This window comes from Papaver somniferum, chromosome 4, assembly GCF_003573695.1.
Source record: "Papaver somniferum cultivar HN1 chromosome 4, ASM357369v1, whole genome shotgun sequence".
Classification (NCBI taxonomy): Eukaryota; Viridiplantae; Streptophyta; class Magnoliopsida; order Ranunculales; family Papaveraceae; genus Papaver; species Papaver somniferum.
In genome coordinates this window covers 35708669-35727428 of record NC_039361.1, presented here as the reverse complement: position 1 = coordinate 35727428, position 18760 = coordinate 35708669, and the positions used below count along the sequence as shown (strand labels likewise).

The 18760-nt window shown below is 37.4% G+C and overlaps 2 protein-coding genes across 2 annotated transcripts; one reads left to right on the top strand and one right to left on the bottom strand.

Moving 5' to 3' along the window:
- The first annotated feature begins 2953 nt into the window (after positions 1–2953).
- Positions 2954–3949, top strand: LOC113272334 (peptidyl-prolyl cis-trans isomerase FKBP53-like). The gene is made up of 4 exons (XM_026522185.1): positions 2954–3004; positions 3138–3211; positions 3296–3530; positions 3702–3949. The coding sequence occupies exons 1-4, from the start codon at positions 2992–2994 to the stop codon at positions 3947–3949; spliced, it is 570 nt and encodes a 189-aa protein (XP_026377970.1). The 5' UTR covers positions 2954–2991.
- A 3606-nt stretch (positions 3950–7555) lies between these two features.
- Positions 7556–9345, bottom strand: LOC113272333. Its single transcript, XM_026522184.1, has 5 exons — positions 8646–9345; positions 8366–8550; positions 7843–8290; positions 7602–7745; positions 7556–7560 (listed from the first exon to the last, which is right to left on the bottom strand). The coding sequence occupies exons 1-5, from the start codon at positions 9343–9345 to the stop codon at positions 7556–7558; spliced, it is 1482 nt and encodes a 493-aa protein (XP_026377969.1).
- Between the last annotated feature and the right edge of the window lie 9415 nt (positions 9346–18760).

Genomic DNA, 18760 nt, shown 5'->3' with positions numbered 1-18760 from the left:
ACATAAAAAATTGATGCATTATGCATTATGCATCTATTTTCTTGATGCATAAAAGGTCGTGCAATAATTTTCTCGATGCATAATGCATTATGCAGCCATATTTTCGGATGCATAACAGCTTATGCATCCATTTTCGCGACGTTATGTAGATATTATTGTAGGTGCATGACAAGTTATTGTTTTTGTTGGTTTTAATAGTGACAAAAAAAGTTGTTGCATAACGTGTTATGCAACCGTTTTCTGGACTGCATAACAAGTTATGCAACAAATTTTGTAGATGCATAATAGGTTATGCATCCATTTTACGACTACATAACATGTTACACAGACATTTTCTCGACTGCATGACATGCTATGCAGTCATAACAACATCATTATCTTAACCTGACTTCACCAGTCATTTATGTGGCTATTGACCTTTCCATCCACGGAAATCACCAGATCATCTACCTTGCCATAGTTTAAAATCAACTGTGTGTTCATATTGATATATTGAGATTTCAAAAGCTACAACCACATCGACTGTGGGTGAAGTCGCGACCATTGATTTTTAGGTTAACTTTCTTATCACTACTGGGAATGATCGGATAGCGACTAAATTACATGGCCAGGATACGACAATGATTGGGAAATCGTGTTTGAAAGGAATACGTTCATCACTACACTTGATTTCCTGCAGCACAGAGATACCATCACAGGGTTTTTAATCCATTTAAAAAAAAATCTGAAACTGTACGTCAACAAAAACAAAACAAGACTCTAACTGTTATTTTATGAAGTGTAAAAACATTGGTTTCATCAGATCATATCTATGAATAAAACATGGTAGGTTTATAAAATCATACCTCTCCATCGCAATTTCTGTAATTAGATCGAGGCTGGGAGAGAGAGACAAAAATTAAAATCCTAATATGTTTGTTTGAATAACTTAGCTATATAATCAGTACATCGAATCAAAAAGTTAAACAAGGATCTAATAAGTTAGAGTGTGCTGCACTCAACAAGAAGGAGACGAAGGATAAAGGAAGTCACGGGAGGAAAAAAAATAAAGAAAGAAGAAGAGAAAAAATAATTTTAGAAAATATGGGTTTGAGGAAAATTTCAACCCAAAAAATGAGTGCGCGCCTGAACTTTTCTGCCCGTGGATTTAACGGTGATGGAAGTTGAGAAAATGGGTTTTGGTGGTAAGTTTCACTTTCCACTTCGGCATGATCACTTCTACCAATGGGCCGGGCTCGGGTCAACGCTAGGCAGTCACAACTAATTGGGAATAGTGGTTGCCATGAGTACGTAAGATGATTGTGCAAATCAAGGAAGTAACTTCTAGACAGCTTGCACCCAAAAGGTAAGAACAAAAGCAAGCTAACACGGGATAGAACTCTCTTGTCACAAATATGCTTACAGAGAAAATTCTCCATTTGCAAAACTGCTGATGTGGAAAATGTCTAAATATCAGGAAAAGAAACTTAGTATTCCATAAATGGCAATGAATCAAACTTGGTTTTCCCTAGATTCTAGCATTGCATGTCTTGTTGATGGTTTTTCTCTCATTGACTGGATATCTGGTTGGTATAGATCTCATAATAGCTCTGAGGCTAGCCAAAATGAGTTGATTATCTTTCGTTTAACTCTTTGGCACATTTGGAGGATTAGATGAGAATATTAGTCAAGTGAAGATTAAACAAATATCTGCAGATTCAATGCATATCTGCAGATTCAAGGCTTAGTGAGGCAGGTTAATCAGTCAAGTGAAGATTATACAAATATTAGCCGAGTTTAAAATGTTCGAAATCCGGATGTTGTTTGGATCATAGTTCTTGTACCTTGGAATCCTCTTTTGTAAGCACATTTACTAAGATTATTTTTATGCATTTTTCTCATGAAAAATAAACTTGTAAGGTTTGACGAGGTTTTCTTTTTGTTATCTCTAATGATGCTTGCCAAAGTTTTCTTTTTGTTAACGAAGGTTCTTGCATTTCGTTCTTTCCATATACACCACCATATAGCAACCGGGATGTTATTCCATGTTCGACTAAGTCTTTCGTCTCCCTAATTAAATTTCCAAGTCTTCATAGATGTAATGACATTAGGGTCGAATGACCGTCCAAAATGACACCCTTCAACAAAATAGTCCCATATTCTCCTTTGTGAAACCATATGTCATTAGAAAGAAAGTGGGACGTTAGGATATGCGCTATTGAAACTTGTTAGGATACGCCTTGTTCATGATAGAGGTGCTGACTGCACTACTTCAGCTCATCCCAATTTCCCATGCTATCTGACCTTCATGGACCTAAGAGTAAGCACTATGGTGGTTAGATTGTAGAGAATAGCAACCACTATGGATGTACATCTTCTGTAGGTTGTTCACGCCTACAAATCATATAATCACAAAACGAAGTAAATCTCATTGCAACATGGTTCTGGAAGTAACGAATTTTTCAGAAATGGGCCTAACCCCAAAACTCCAATAACTTGTTTCTAGTGGACAAAAAGAGCTGAACGCATACTCGTGCAGTCGTGCTACCAAATACTATCAGTCCATCTATTGATGTTCACCGTTGGGAATACGTAAGTGGAAATAGCATTCCGCTGCGGGAACCTAAAAAGGGGACGCATGATAGAAAAACGGGGTTCAAGAGTTTATTCAAAAGAAGAGGATACTGCTGTGCTGCTCATAAAGTATCTGGGGAATGACTTAGATTCAGCTCGAAAAGGGGAGAAATTAATTGCTGGAGTCTAGTCTAGTCTAGGTGCTAGGTGCTAGTTTCCAAGGAAGCAATTGAAACTTCTTGGTCGAATTGGGCACATCACAGAGCACGCGCATACAAAAATTAATTTCACTCGTGGACTGCATCGAAAGTGGATTACCGAAAAAGGTCTTCCGGTACGGTATAAATATGAAGAGAGAGCTGGTCATTTGTCATTCAAGTTTCTCAACTACACCGAATTACTCATCTTCCATTAGAGAACTTTTCCAAATACAGAAAAATGTCATTTTGGGGTTAGTTTTGTTTGCAACAAAATCTTTCAAGTTCTAATGTTTCTTCTTGATGTTGCTTACTTGCTTTTGTATTGATCTCTCAAGTTTGTTTAATTGTTTTAATGTTTATTTTTATTAATGAATCTGATATCAGGAGTCGAAGTACAACCTGGAAAACCAGTCATTCAGCGCTTCTCTAAAGCAAGAGGAAAGCTTCACATTTCTCAGGTATATATGGGCGTCCAGTCCACAGACTGATGATTGTAAGATTTTGAATATTTTCGGAAAGATACTGATATTATTATTTATCAGGCAACTGTCTCATCAGATGCTGCTGCTAATTACACAATTCACTGTCAATGCAACGTAAGGGATATCAATCCAATTCTTTTGTACTCGTTCCAAACGACGTACCAACGGTCGTGTCCTATCGATCTTGAGTTCGGAGAGGAAGATGGTGATATTGTTCTTTCAGTTATCAGCACTGGTGGCTATGGTGTACATCTTACCGGTTATTATACCGGTGATGCTTCTTTTAAGGGTCACGGTAATTGATTCATTTAAAGTTCAAGTCATTGTACTACAGTTGAATTTATTACTTGGTTCATATTTTCATGTTGTTTTTTTCCGTTTCCATTTTCATTTAGACCGTCTATATAGAAGATAATATATTTTGCGATAAATACTAAAGTTTGAGCCTAGTGCTTTTCATTTTTAGATGCAATTGGAAAGAAAAAGCCTGAAACTGAAAATGTTGCGAAAGATGATACTGCCGAGAATACCTCTGGTGAAAGTCAAAGTAAGGATGGAAAGAACAAAATGGTGCAAAAGATGAAAAAATTCAACTTTGGATTGATCTTGAAGATGATGCTGCTGATTTTTCTCGTGCTGGGCATTTTGGGTGGGATTATTTCCAAGTTTGAGTCATATGAGGTTCAGCCAAAAATTTGCACCTGTTGGATGTAGTGCTTTTAGTTATGAATCCCTTCTGTTGCATTCTGTTTTGAAGTACACTCATTTTGCAAATGGGTAAATACTTCGGGTTTTGATCTTTTTGGAACTTTTTTGTAATGTGCTTGTTCGCCACACACAGAATGGATCGTTTTGCAAATGGGTCAATATCTTGGTGCTTTTTTTTTGTTTCAACTTTTTCTGATGTGCCCACAGAGCACACGGAACGGACAGAAGTTTAATCGCATGCCTGAACTCAGTTTGTCATTAATTATTTTTTTGATGAATGGATTCTAGCTGATTGTAAAAAATTTTATTATCACATCAAAAATGTCCCAAGACCTTGCCACTTTCTTTGTTTCCACCAAACCATGGCCAAAAGTTGGTTGACTGAGAAAATCTGTATGATTTATGTCCGCAAGTTGGCAACTTCCCAAAGCTACTTGCATTTAGCGTACGATTCAGGAAAAAAAATGCCAAACTTGCACCTGAGACCTGAGATGATTAGTTGTTTGGGACTTGGGACCTTGCCGTTACCATTTTCCAGTTGGAACCCTCGTATAGAATATATTTTTTGTTTGTTTAGTCAAAATCCGTAAAAAATGCAAAATATGTCAGGAAGAAATGGCGGTAGATGACATGATGGTACATTGCATGGAGTGTTACAACATCAAAACCAGTAAGAATATAATGGTACTCTGACAATATATATGAATTGAGGTGTTCGATGGCCAGAGAACTGCGACTTTTCGGAGTTTTTCTTTCATGGCGATTTTTTTCACCAATTCTCAAACTCAGCCTCTCAATCGGATCAATTTTGATTGATTCAGTTTGACAGCGTGTTAACTGAACTTCTCCGCTGTCTAAGGACGGATTTTCGATCCTTCCCCTTAGGCCCGAAATTTATTGGTCAGTGGAGTTTGATTAATCGCTTTTATTTTATTTTCGGGTTTTTATTTTAGGGTTTATGGTTTATTACTTGTTTTCATTCTATGATTACTAGAAGATCAAAGGCACGTTCATTGAGAATGCTACGGAATCAGCAGCACAAACAGGGAGTAGCAGCTTTGTCTAATGAAGTAGCAGTATGAAGGTTTGATGGCTCAAAGGACCAGTAGAGAAGATTTTTGGGGATTTTAATAAAATGCCATACTTCCTATTTCATGTTTAAGAAAATGTCACCGTTTTTTTCAAAGTTTATTAAATGCCACAATCTTGACTTTTTCCGTCACGTTTTTTTTGAGAAAACAGTTAACTGGCGTTAGTATCCGTTAGCGCATATGTGGCATTAAATCAGCAGCGTAAAATGACATTAAAGCCCCTGAATCAGTAACTGGAACGAGTTAGCTAGTGATTGAGCAGAGAGTTAACTCGCGACTCGGTGCAGTGAAGAAAACGAGTTAACCTGAATCCTATTCCTATTTCTCCTTACTTTTCTTCCATTGATCCACTCAAATCCAAGATCATCAAGCTACTTAAATAAACTGTTGCTGCGCTTTTGAAGAAGAGAGCCATTGCTACAATGAATGCCCACTGCATAAACAAGAATGCTACAAAGAACAATGCAAATCAGAAATGCATCTGAGAATATGTAAAAATTAACTTGAAAAGACAATTAGCATGTAATCTGAAAATTAGTTCTAACTAATATCATTTTCATTCATAAAGCAAGATTATCCCATCAAAATAAAACTGATTTCTGGTACATATACATGTCCAGACCAGAATCAGTGTCTAAAGCAACAAAAAAAACTAATCATCAATTAGATACTTGTCCACAACATATCTAAAACAAACAATAAAGCACACACACTTCTACTTCCTAGTCTTCTTAGCCTTGGTTTGCTTTCCCTTTGTGACAGAAAGATGTTGACTGACAGATCCAATACCAGCAAAATTCTGACTGAAATTTTGATTATCTTGTGTAGATCCATGAGTGTTAGGCCCTGCTATTGGTCTTCCTTGAGTGCTAGGTCCTGCAGATGACTCACCAACAAAAAATGATATACCTCTGGATCTGTTCACCTTGGCTTTACCCCTTGCAGTGCTACTTTCAGGCTGATCTCTCTGTGTGAAGGTGCAGTTTGCAGCATCATACTCAGTGCTTGGCTTGAATCCAGTTTTGTTTTTACCAACATCACCACCAGCACATGTTCTCTTGTTGTGGCCAGCAATAGATCCACATTTTCCACACTTCCTTTTCTTCACCACAGTTTCAGGTTCGTCATAACTTCTCTTCCTCTTCTTTGCTGGTCTTCCAGTTTTTCTCTGATAAGGAGGAGGGTTTACGTTGACGTTCATGGTTGCCTGCCAGAAGAAGAGAAAACAAATGAGAAAGTTAAAGTAATGAAACCCTAAAGGGTTTGATTCTTAAATGGGGAAAAGATAAAAATAAATAACTAATATCTTGAAAAGTAAATGCACCACATTCAATAAAGTTTATAAATCTACCTTATCTTCCCATACCCATTCAGTTATGTCTTCTAAGGGTGTGACAGCATTTGCATATGTGGTCCTATAATACTCCAGAAAATAGTAAGGAGCACAATAACTGTTCAATCAATAAAACAAAGGTGTGTCAGTGTACAAGGAACAATAAATAATACAAACCACTTACAAAAACAAAAGTAAATGAATAATACAAAAAAAAGTAATTGAATAATACAAACCACTTACTCTTTCCAGTTTGGCCTCAACAGTTTCAATGCACATACAACATGTTGACAAGGGAATCCTCTTAGCTGCCATTGCAAACAAGTGCATTGTTTGTCTATAATATTCACTGTGAATATTTTCTTGGTGATCACATTAGTTACCAAATAAACTTGTCCAACCACACTGCCTTATGTATCAAACTTTCCAACCAAGTCAAGCATCTTATTTATCAATTTAACAGCAGCAGGGACCAAAGCATTTTCATTCCACTTAGCAGATTCTTCGCTTCTCTTAAATAACAAACCATGACTAACTGACCATACATCATGCCTAGTTGGATTATAGGTTTATATCTCATATTAGAATCCATGGAATTAAAAGATTCAGAGAAATTGTTATTCATATGCTAACAACAGCTAAGGGGATCAAAATAGGCCCTAGACCAAGTACTTGGATCTTCTTTCCTAAGATATTCACCAGCATTAGCATTTTCTTTGCATATACTGTCAAAATGCTCCTACATTGCAAAACAATCACAATTTTATATATAACTTACAAACTAACAATCAAGAAACATAGGGGATTTTAACAAAAGAGGCACAAACCTGAAAATGCTTTACTTTGTAAGCTTTGCATGCATTCCACAATGAGATATGCAAGGTTGGTGCCTTGTAGTATTTCTTGAAGTTCTTGTATAAGTGCCTGCATATGCAAATAAAGAGTTAGTACTTCTTCAAGTTCTTGAACCAATAGAAAAACACATACAAAATGTAAACTACTGTAAAAAAACAAGGGACTAAACTTAATTACCTGAAACAATATCTAACTCTTGCACCAGGGAAAACCTTAGGAACAGCTTCCAACAAGCCTTTCTGCATATCGGAAATAAAGGTAATTCTGCCAGCATGATGTGCATTGATTGCTGGAGCCAAATCCTTGAGGAACCCAGTCCAGTTCTCCTTAGTTTCACTCTGACAGACCTTAATGCCTAAAGGCACAAGATTATTCTGACCATCAAGTGCTGTTGCAGCCATTAGAACACCACCACTCTTTCCAGTTAGATGGCATGCATCTAACCCTATGACTGGTCTTCCTGCATTCTGAAATCCTCTCATTGGTGCAGCAAATGAAATAGTCATGCTCATGAATGCCTTATCTGCACTTTAAGTAACCAAACTATGTAACTAACTGAGCATAACTTACAAATAAATAAAGGGAAGAGCATAAATAAGATGTATTGAACATAATGTTACCTTTTTTTTGATAACTGTATTTAGGAACTGACCCTGGATTAGTATGAGCCACCATTGCACAAAAGATGGGTACATCCTTGTAGCTGTCATCATAATTACCAAACAGATCTTCTAAAAGAATATTTCTTGCTTTCCATTCACAAATATATGGTATATCTATGTTATGAGTAACAAAAAAGTCTCTTGCTATATGTCTAGGCTTTGGAATTAAGGCCCCAGCTGTCTCCTTTAACTTCTCATGTACCACTTCTTTTACAAACTCAGGATTGGCAGATCTGTTAAAACTCTTTGGATTTCCAACACAAGTATGTTCTAGATTAACCTTCCTAACAATGAAAGTAGGCTCATGCCTTTTTATGCTAGCATTTACAAACCATTGACATCCATACTCTTCCCTAAACCTACATCTGACTCTTAATCTAGTTTTGTCACTCTTGTAAACAGTGTACTGATAATTATTTTTTACACAATAACCCCTAAGATGTTTCTTAAATTCCTACTTGTTATTAAAAGCATACTTTACCTCAATCTTTGTAGGATCAACAGGAGCCACCTCTTCTTCTACAGGGAATAAGGGTTCTTCTTCTTCATCACTGTGCATATTGAAGTCTTCTTTCCAGTTCTTGTAATCAAACTTCGCTTTCACATGTTTATCATCTATTGCTTCAAGACAATCATTATTATCATTACTCCCACCATCATTATAAACTGCAATTAACAAACAACATCAAAGTGTTAGTACATTTAAAAAAAGGGGAAATAGACAATAAGTTATAAACATCAATGGGTTAATACTTCAATACCTTCTTCATCATCTTCTTCACCGCTGCTTGAATCACTACTTTCATCTCCAAGTTTATATGTCTTGACAATATCTTCATAATCAATATCATCCTCTTCATCACTGTCATATATTGGTGGAGCATTCGGGTCTTCAATGGGGTGAAATTCATCCACAGTAGTGTTCTCTAACACCACATTCTCCTCATCATCATCACTGCTGACCCTTGCATCATTGTTGTTCACTGCATCAATCTGGTTCACTGCATCAGTATTCTTGACTGCATCAACCCAGTAATCATGGTTAAAGTTTTCAGTCACTTGAATTGGTACACTGCTAGAACCCACAACACTGGCTTGACTAACGCAAGAATAACCCTGAGATTCCATTTCATTTAACAGATCCACAAACAATTTCCTAGATACTCCTCCATTTGAGTTTTCAAACTTTGACTGATCTTGCAACCTTGGTGATCTCCTTACAGTCTTTTCTGGTGATCTCCTTACGGACTTTTCCTTTGAAACTGGCTTTTTAGCAATCCTCTTATGGGACTTCTTTGGAGTCTCATCAATTACTGTCACTGGTTGTTCCATTGCAGCCTCAATGAAGTCATTGTCATTACCGAATTCAGAGTTTAATATCTTCAAATGTAAACATATAAATCCTTTATCATCAGGTACTGCATGCTCCCAGAACTTAAAAAAGTCCTCATTACTATCCATAATCTCAGGCAAACATGGTTCTATCATCCAATATAAACTAGGAATTTCATTTTCAGTTAGGCGCTACTTAACACGCAACATCTGCTCAAATTCCTTGAGGTCAATTTTTTCTCTATCCATGTGAGGGAAGAACAAAGTCATATTACTGTCCATAACCAACACGATGATGTCTCTATATGGATAATATGTTTCATCACTGCATCATAAGTAAACAAATGAACTTCAGAAATTGAACTCATGCTTCGATTCACTATGAACTTTACTGAAACAATCAAACCCTAATTAAAAATTACAGATTCAGAGAAAATTTAACCCTAACTAAATCATAAAACAAACCAAACATCAACTCATGCTTAGATTCAAAACCCTAACATGCAACAACATCGATTTAAGTAACAAAATGAAAAGAAGACAAAAAAGAATGAAAAAAGAGATGGGTTTCTTCAGAAATTGAAAAAAACGAAGTTAGGGTTTTAGTAAAACATACAACTGGTTGTTCTTCCCGTTCTTTTTCTTCTTCATCTTGAACTTTACAAAACCCTTCACTCAGATTCACAAACTAAACCAAATCCCTCTGTAGAACCCTAGTTTTCTCTAACCTAAGTTTCTCCGCTGGAAAAGAGAGACACGGAGAGAACGAAATGAATGAGAAAGTAAAAGCCTTGCTGTGGTTTCATTCCGTGAAGGATAGGATAGTAAATTAACACACTGCCACGTGTAATAATCTCGTGATGCTATTCTTGAGCCGTCGATATATAGACAGGTGTAAGAATCTTGACCTGGTCAGCGAACTTTTGACCAATTAGGTGGGTCCGGACGGAAACACTAACAGTTGTGGCATTTAATAAACTTTGAAAAAACGGTGGCAGTTTTTGAAACATGAAATTGGAAGTGTGGCAGTTTGTTAAAATTCCCAAGAGCGTAAGTCTTTCTCAATAGAAGTAGAATACTATGACAAGATTAAAATCGTGAAGATCACAGAAAGGGGCAGGAACGGATATCGGGCATGGCTAGCATTCCATCCACAGATGATTGAATGGTTGAAGATGATAGTGGACAGTATACTGGAAGAGCACATAGAGGACGATAAATGGAAGGAGAAGATGGGAGGAGATGTCTACTTAGCTCAGATCAAGAATAACAGTGAGCGCATTTATTTAAGAGTCTCAAGGTTTAGGAGTAGTGCAGAAGGTAAAACCTTTAGTCTTTGTTTTCCTTGCGGTGAGAATTATCAGTGATGGCAGGCACTCTCCCTTGTTTTGAATATTTTCGTAACTGAAAACTCACCGCGCCAGGGGAGTTTAGGAGGCAGTCTGAGGTCTGATGCTGAATTCCCAAGTCTATCTCACCAGAATGAATTAAGGGGAGTGGTTAAAGTGTCAAAGAATATAGGCTGGGGTAGAATAGATGTGATGATCAAAAGGATACTAGGCTGGAATAGATATTTGAAGATGGATGAAGAAAATAAACTTACTGCTCTTGTTACGTTGGAAGGAAACGAATGGAGAAGCTTATGGAAACCAAGCATCTGGGAGGAGAACGGTATTATAATCAAAGTCTATAAATGGTAGGGTGAAGAAATACCAAAATTCCCAAGCACTCAACAGGGCACTGTTAGGGAGATGGCAGAAAGATCATTGCAGGATAAGCAACATGATAGGGATCAGAATACGCTTCCTCCGGAGTTGGTTTGTGTACCGGAGAAATGGCTTAAGATTCGTGGCCTGCCTCTAAAATACTGGGGGGAGTTTACGTTTAAAACTATCGCAGAAACGTTAGGAGGGATGATAAAAATTTCAGACGAAACCGTAAGCATCAAAAAGGCTACCAGAATCCACTTCTTTAGGATGTCCATGGGAGGTGAAATTGATAAAATTCCCATGGCAGCTGTAAAGGAGATAGGAGGAGTGAAATTTGTTTTAACCATCCAATGGGATGTGTTTTATAAACCAACACAGAAATGGGCTCAGCAGGGTACATAAAAAAAGTGGAACAGTTTGAGGCGAAGATTATGGAGTTTACAGTTGTTCATAGCAAGGTGCAGGAAGATAATACCAAGTCGCAGGTACAGGAGCTGGTGCAGGGAAGTAGAGAAAATGGAAATATAGGTGATGTTAATTCAGGTAGTCGAGATACTAGACACAGGAGAACGCCATAAAGCCCTGAGCTTGGACACGCAAATCTGGAAGCAACAGAAGGCAGTTGGAGGTTTTTACCAAGACGCAATAGTGAGTGTTTAGGCGGGAACTTCAGTCGAAGCACAGGTTCAAGAACCGTTTCCGGTTCCAGATACACTCCACTAGAGAACGATGAGGACTCATTGACTGAAACTTCGGAGAATACTTTCTCCACAGGAAATTCTAATAGAAATCTGCTGGAGGATACGGTGGTGCAGAATTTAGAAGAGGCGAAGCAACATGCTGAGGCGGAAGAAGAAAATCTAATAGAGAACAGAGTTCAATCTTTAGTTCAAATGGCTTGCATTTATGGTAATATTAATCAACAGCAGCGCGATACTTTGAGAAATAACATGACTGCATTGGTCTATCGTTATCGGCAGAGATTTGAAGGAGTAGTGGACGCTGAAGTCGCGGAAGAGGGAGGCAACAACAACAATGCAAATGTTTCAGAGGGGGAAGATCATAATATTGAATATGAAGAGGAGAATGTATTTGTGAATAGGAATGTTGAATAAACAAGCAGTGTGGAAGGAATTCGTGCGGCAAGGGAAGAAATAATCACTAATTTAGAATCTTATGTTGGAATATAAGAGGCATGAACGATTTCGATAAGAAAATGTCGGTGAAGAACTTGATTCATTCGCAAAGGTGTGCAGTTTGTTTGATACGGGAAACGAAGATGCAAAGCATGACTGATGGTTTTGTTCGTCAACTTTGGTATGACGAGAATTTTGGTCGGAATTACATACCTTCTATTGGAAATAGCGGAGGACTGTTAAGTATCTGGGACAGCTGTAGATTTGAGAAGATGGATGAGAGGCTTGGTTTAAATAATATCACTGTCTCTTTATCGACAAGAGTCAATGGATTTCAGTGGGAAATTGTTAACGTGTATAGCCCATGTGAACATGAACCGAAGACGGAATTCTGGCAGGACATGTATGAGGTGAGGAATTGGTGGACAGGGCCAATTTGCATAGCCGGTGACATGAATGCAGTCCGTTCTAGGGAGGAAAGGAATCGCGGTGATGGTGATAGTCGCAGTACAACAATGATTAACAATTATATTCTGGATAATGAGTCGATTGATCAACCTCTGATAGGTGGTGCATTTACGTGGTCAAACAATTAGGGCTGTCAACGGCACTAAACGTAACGGATATTGGCTCTGCCGCTGCCGTTGCCATTAAAATTATCGGTTAACCGATATCCGTTAAGTTCCGACGGAAATTTGAAATTCAATCACATTACCGTTACGTTGGACTTACCGGATAACGAATATTTTTCCGATAATTTCCGTTATCAAACTCTACAGCTGCACCACCATCTTCAGGGAAGATTCTTCACAACCATTTCAGTTCATCAACACCACAATTTCATGGAACTGCAGCTGCAATTAGCACCACCATATCCCTGTAACCATTCAGCTAACATCATTAGACCACAACAGACCCATTTGAAATCATCTTTTCCATTAATCAAGCATAACAACAAAACCATCTTCTATGCAAATCGATCTAGATTTGATTCCGACACAAGCAATTTCTTTCTTGCTTTCTCAATTTCTTGTTGTAAAATCGAATTGGAAACAAACCCATCTCTGATTTCTTCTGAAACCACACATATTCATCAATTTTTGTAACCCATATGAACATCTACAACAACTTCTTCTTCTTCCTCCCTAATTCGAAATCAACATCATCAATTCAAAATATGTGTTCTCGAATTCACAATCAAACCCAACTCTCCACTAAATCAAACCAAACTCTCCACCAAATCCTAGTTTCACAAATCAATTCCAACACCCTAAATTAAGCTTCAAAATCTCAATTAATACAAAATTGAATTTCAGAAAGAAAAATAACTAGACAGGATATATTAGGAGATGATGGTGGTATTGGGATTATGAGACGAAATAGATGAAGAAGAGGATCATTCAGCTGAAGAAGAGATGATGGATAGATAAGTTTTCTCTCGGGAGTACAGATATGAACGAGGAAGAGAATGGATAGGTAAGTTTTCTCTCGGGGTATAGGAATTTACACGTGCTAGTCACACGTTAGCGGATGACGGAAATAGCCCAACCAGTTCCGTTACGGTAAGATAAAATTAACCGCTACATTATCGGTTACGGCTAACGGATAACAGATATAACGGAACTAAACCGAACGGAAACAGGGTAATCGGATTCGGCTAACGGATAACGGATATCCATTGACAGGCCTACAAACAATCAAGTTAACCCACTGTTATGTAGACTAGATCGATTCCTTTTTATCCATGACTTCGATGAGGCGTTTCCGAATGCGTTACAGGTGGTTTTGACGAGAACAATTTCAGATCATACTCCAATATTGTTTATTTCTGAACCGGTCGTGCCTTCCAAACCGTATTTCAAGGTAGACAGGGTGTGGATTGAACACAAAGATTTTGTTCAGAAAGTGAAACTGTGGTGGGAGAGCTTGACTAACTCTGGCAGTGCAAGTACACATTTCTTCTTAAAACTTCAGAATTTGAAGCATCTAATTAAGCCTTGGAAAAAGCAAGAGTTTGGTCATATTTCCAGAGATAAAAATGAACTTACAACTAGAATTCACGAGTTAAATATTTTGGAGGAAACGACTACACTTCTCCATACCCAGTTGGAAGAGAAAACTTTATGCGAGTTGAAGATGAGAAATATTGAAATAATGGAAACAAAGAAATGGCATTTGAGATTGAAACAAAACGACTTTAGGTGGGGAGATTCGAATACTTGATACTTTCGTAGTATGGCTAGTGTAAGGAAGAAGTCGAATACTACTGCAAAACTTCAGGTTGGTGGAGAGGACTGTTTTGATCTTCATATAATCAAGGAAGAAATCCGAAGTTACTATATTCACCTTTTTACTCAGAGGGATGAGGTGAACTCGAGTATTACATTTTCCGAAAATCACACAGGTAGACAGGTTGTGGCTTGAATGCGAGTTTACTGAAGAAGAAGTTTGGGAGGTGGTTAAGAAAATGGGGTGCAACAAAGCACCGGAGCCAGACGGATTCACTGCTGAATTTCAAGAGTTGCTGGAGTACATTAAAGGAGGATTTCATGGGGATAATTAATGACTTTCACAAGTTTGGTTCCACTGATTGGCGTTTTAACTGTTCTTTCAGCACTCTTATTCCAAAAAAGGAGGACTCTTGCACTCCTAAATATTATAGGCCATTAAGTTTGATTGGTATGGTGTATAAGATTATCTCAAAGCTTCTCGCAATTCGGTTGAAGACGGTGATGCCAAGGCTGGTTTCTGATTTTCAAGAGGCTTTATTCATGGTAAAAAAATACTAGATGGTGTTTTAATTGCAAATGAATGTATCGATAGCAGGCTGAAGGCTAGGAAACCTGGAATTCTGTGTAAAATTGACATGGAGAAATCTTTTTATAATGTTAATTGGAATGCCTTGTTCACAATCTTGCAAAAGCATGAATTTGGAGGTAAATTGATTTCTTGGATTAAATGGTGTGTAACCACTACTCATCTTTTTGTTCTTGTGAATGGTGGCTCTACGGAAAAATTTAAACTAAGCATGGGTTTATGGAAGGGTGACTCTTTATCTCCGTATCTTTTCCTTTTGGTGGTGGACATTCTTTCAAAACTTATAAATGATGGGTTGGAGAGAGGTCAACTCTCTGGTTTCCAAGTGATGGAACATGGATCTATTATTTCTCATCTTCAATTTCCGGATGATACTCTGATTTTCATTGATGCAACAATGGAGGAAGTTAGACGTCTTTTCATCATCTTGACTGTCTTTGAAACTATTACGGGTCTGAAGTTGAACCTAAATAAGAGCACTAGGATTAGTGTTGGCTGAAGGGGTTATAGATGATCTTGCCAAAGAACTAGGTTGTAAGACAGAAAATCTTCCTTTTACTTACCTTGGCATGCCAATCAGATCTCATTGGCGTAGCACTTCAGTGTGGGATCATGTTTTGCTCAGAATAGAGCAAAAGTTGGCTTTGTGGAAGAAACGACAACTTAATAAAGCAGGTATGTTAATTCTTATTAAGAGTTGTCTTGCAAGTTTACCTATCTATTATCTTTCGCTTTTTCATCTCCCGGTGAGTGTGGAAAAGAGAATGATTAAGATTATGCGTAACTTCTTGTGGGGCGCGGTGGAATGTAGAAGAAAATTGCTATGGGTTTCTTGGAAGAAACTTTGTATACCGAAGGTGAATGGAGGTTTAGGTGTGAAGAATTTGAGGAAAACAAACCAATCTTTGTTAATCAAGTGGATTTGGAGATTTTCGAAGAACAAAAATAGTATATGGAGGAGAATAGTGAACGGAAAATTCTCTTATAATACTAATCTTCTAATTCCCGACATGGATAATAATCCTCAAGGAATGAGCCTTTGGAAGAATGTTACTAATATGGTGTCATTAATCCAAAACTTGGCGACTTTTACAGTAAGGAATGAGAAGGGTATTCGGTTTTGGAAGGATCATTGGATTGATAGGAGTATCTTACAAGATCTCTTTCCGGTAGTTTTCAAGGCAGCAAGGATGAAGAATGCTACAGTTTCAGACATGATTGTGAATGGGGAGTGAGTTTGCGAATACAAGAGACATTTAAATATGAATGAGCAACTAGAATGTGATTTACTGAAGCATGACTTATATTATGTGCCTGTTTTGGTGGAAGAGGAAGAGAAACTGGAGATCATGGATAATTTCAGTACTTTGAATTGTTATGAGAGGCTCATAGGTGACTTGGATGAGTGCGGCTTCAATCAATTTCTTTGGAAATCTCATATTCCCAACAAGGTTAGTTTCATTTTGTAGGCTACTTTTCATGATTCTCTTCCAACTAGGGACATGTTGCGTCATCGTGGTGTTGATATAGAAAGTGAACAGTGTGTCCTATGCAATAATGTTAGGGAATCTGCGAATCATATGTTCCTTCATTGCACGTATTCTTTTGAGATATGTAAGTACTTCATTGCAGCCTTCAAAATTGCTTGGATTATTCCAAGCACGTTGCTTCAATTATTTGAAGCTCGGAACACCAACGTGTTGCATGGTAAAAGAAGACAGGTATGGCAAATATTGCATTATGCGATTTTGTTGGGTTTTGTGGAAGGAAAGGAATGGAAGAGTTTTTGGAGGTCGACATAAGTGTGTGCAAGAAAGTATTGATTTAGTCAAGCAATTGGTAGTCTTATGGTCTTGTGATAATGACACTTTCAAGTATGTTGATCCAAGTCTCATTTGGAATAATTGAGATACTCTAATGTGTATGTAATTGACCTTGAATTATTCCTTGGTTCTCTTTTTCTTTTTTAATATAACCTGCTCTTTCGAAAAACAAATATATATGAATTGATTGAGTGTGGAACGAGGAGAAGCAAAACCAACCAGCTAAAGTCTGTTCTACATATATAGGTTTTGACTGAACCTACTTCTAGCTAGGTCGTTGAAAGGCATACAAGTCCTTGGTTTTTCTGCTATATATAGAAAGAGGGTTACTTACTTAAATTAAATAGTGATTTTCACTTGTCACTTATCTCTCTTTGTTGTTGTGAAATTAAATTAGAATGGGTTTCTTTGGTGAGTTTTACTTATCCGACCTCAAATTCAGAGCCGATCCTGAATCTAAAGGGTCATGTACGAACTTGATTACAGGGCCTTTTATAAGGTTACCTATTTTTTTTTCAAAAACTTCGTAACAACGATAAGCAAAAACAAGAGATTTTTTCTATTTGCATCTAACTATACCAAGAAAAAAAATATGCTAAGCAAAATTTTGAACATGTAGCCATTTACACTAACATCACATGAAAGTCCAATGGTTGTTATTGTGTCAAATGTATGGTTCGTATTTAATATGTCTCGTTTTTCATTTTCAAAAATCCAACAAGAACTTCGTTTCAAGAATAGTAAAAACCAATTTGTAATATAAATTCTAAATATATAACTTCAGTCGGTAAACGTAGTTAGTTTAATTGGGATGGACAGGTGTCGAACACATACAAGATGCAATGCTAGGTTCGAGTCTTGTCTTTGCCGAGTCTTTGTCTTAGCAAAAATATTTTTATGTTTTTCTTAGCAAAAATGTAAAATGAAAGACAAGTGTGTTTGGGCTAGGCTTTGCTATTTGTATTTGGAGTGTGGCCTTGGCATGAAAAGGCCCTAGGCAGTGTTGGGCCCTGTGCAGTCGCACACCCTGCACTGCCTCAGGACCGGCTCTATTCAAATTGTTTCTAATTTTCCGTGAAATTCATTTCTTTTGGATAGTAATGATCTTCTCGCTGTTACTGATCAGGAATTATAGTACCACCAGGCAAACATGTAACCATTCGTGTTGACAAAGCAAAGGGAAAACTTAAAGATAACAAAAGTTGGTATTCAAGATTTAAATTTTGAAATTTAATTTCCATACAAATATAAAAAAAAATTTTTTTTTTTTTTTTTGATGTTTATAATTGGACTTCACGATGTATCTTCAGGCATCATTAGGTTTATATGTTTTGAAGGATGGGGTCGTTGTACGTTGTTCCGTTAGGGATGAAGATAAAATAGTATGTTGCAGCTTAAATGAGTCAAATCGAACATGTTAGCGGGATCTTGAATTTGACTAAGATGATGGAGAAGTTGCTTTTTAATTTTCTAGGCGCCTTAGAGCAACTGTAATTGTGCGATCAAAATTATAGACCAAATATCAAAAAAAAAATAAACGACCAAATTTAAGTTTAGTCTGTGGTGTTACATTAGGGTGAAAGAGTAAATTTGGTCAGGATCACTTTATACGTCCGCCCCATCACGGGATCACATTAGACCTTCGCCCCACAATCCATCAGGATCACATTATACCTTCGCTTCACTGAGGATCACATTATACCTTCGCCCCATCATCAGGCTCATATTATATCTTCGCCCCACCATCATACGGATCAGGCTCACGCTATACCTTCGCTCGGTATCAGGCGCACTTATAATGTCCGCTCGAATATATTTGGTTTTGGTCTTGGTCCCAGACCAAATATATTCCGAAATTTGGTTTTAGTCCGAGTTTTGCTCTTTAGTCCGTCCCGATGTGTCTGCTTTGTGGACCATATTTATAGTTTTACTCGCCCACTGTGATTGCTCTCAGGACCGAAATGTATATTTACCGGTTACTATACCGGGTGATGTCAATGTCACAATACGAACAATAACTGGGGTAAGTTATTTTCTTTGCTAGATCTTTTTTTGGATA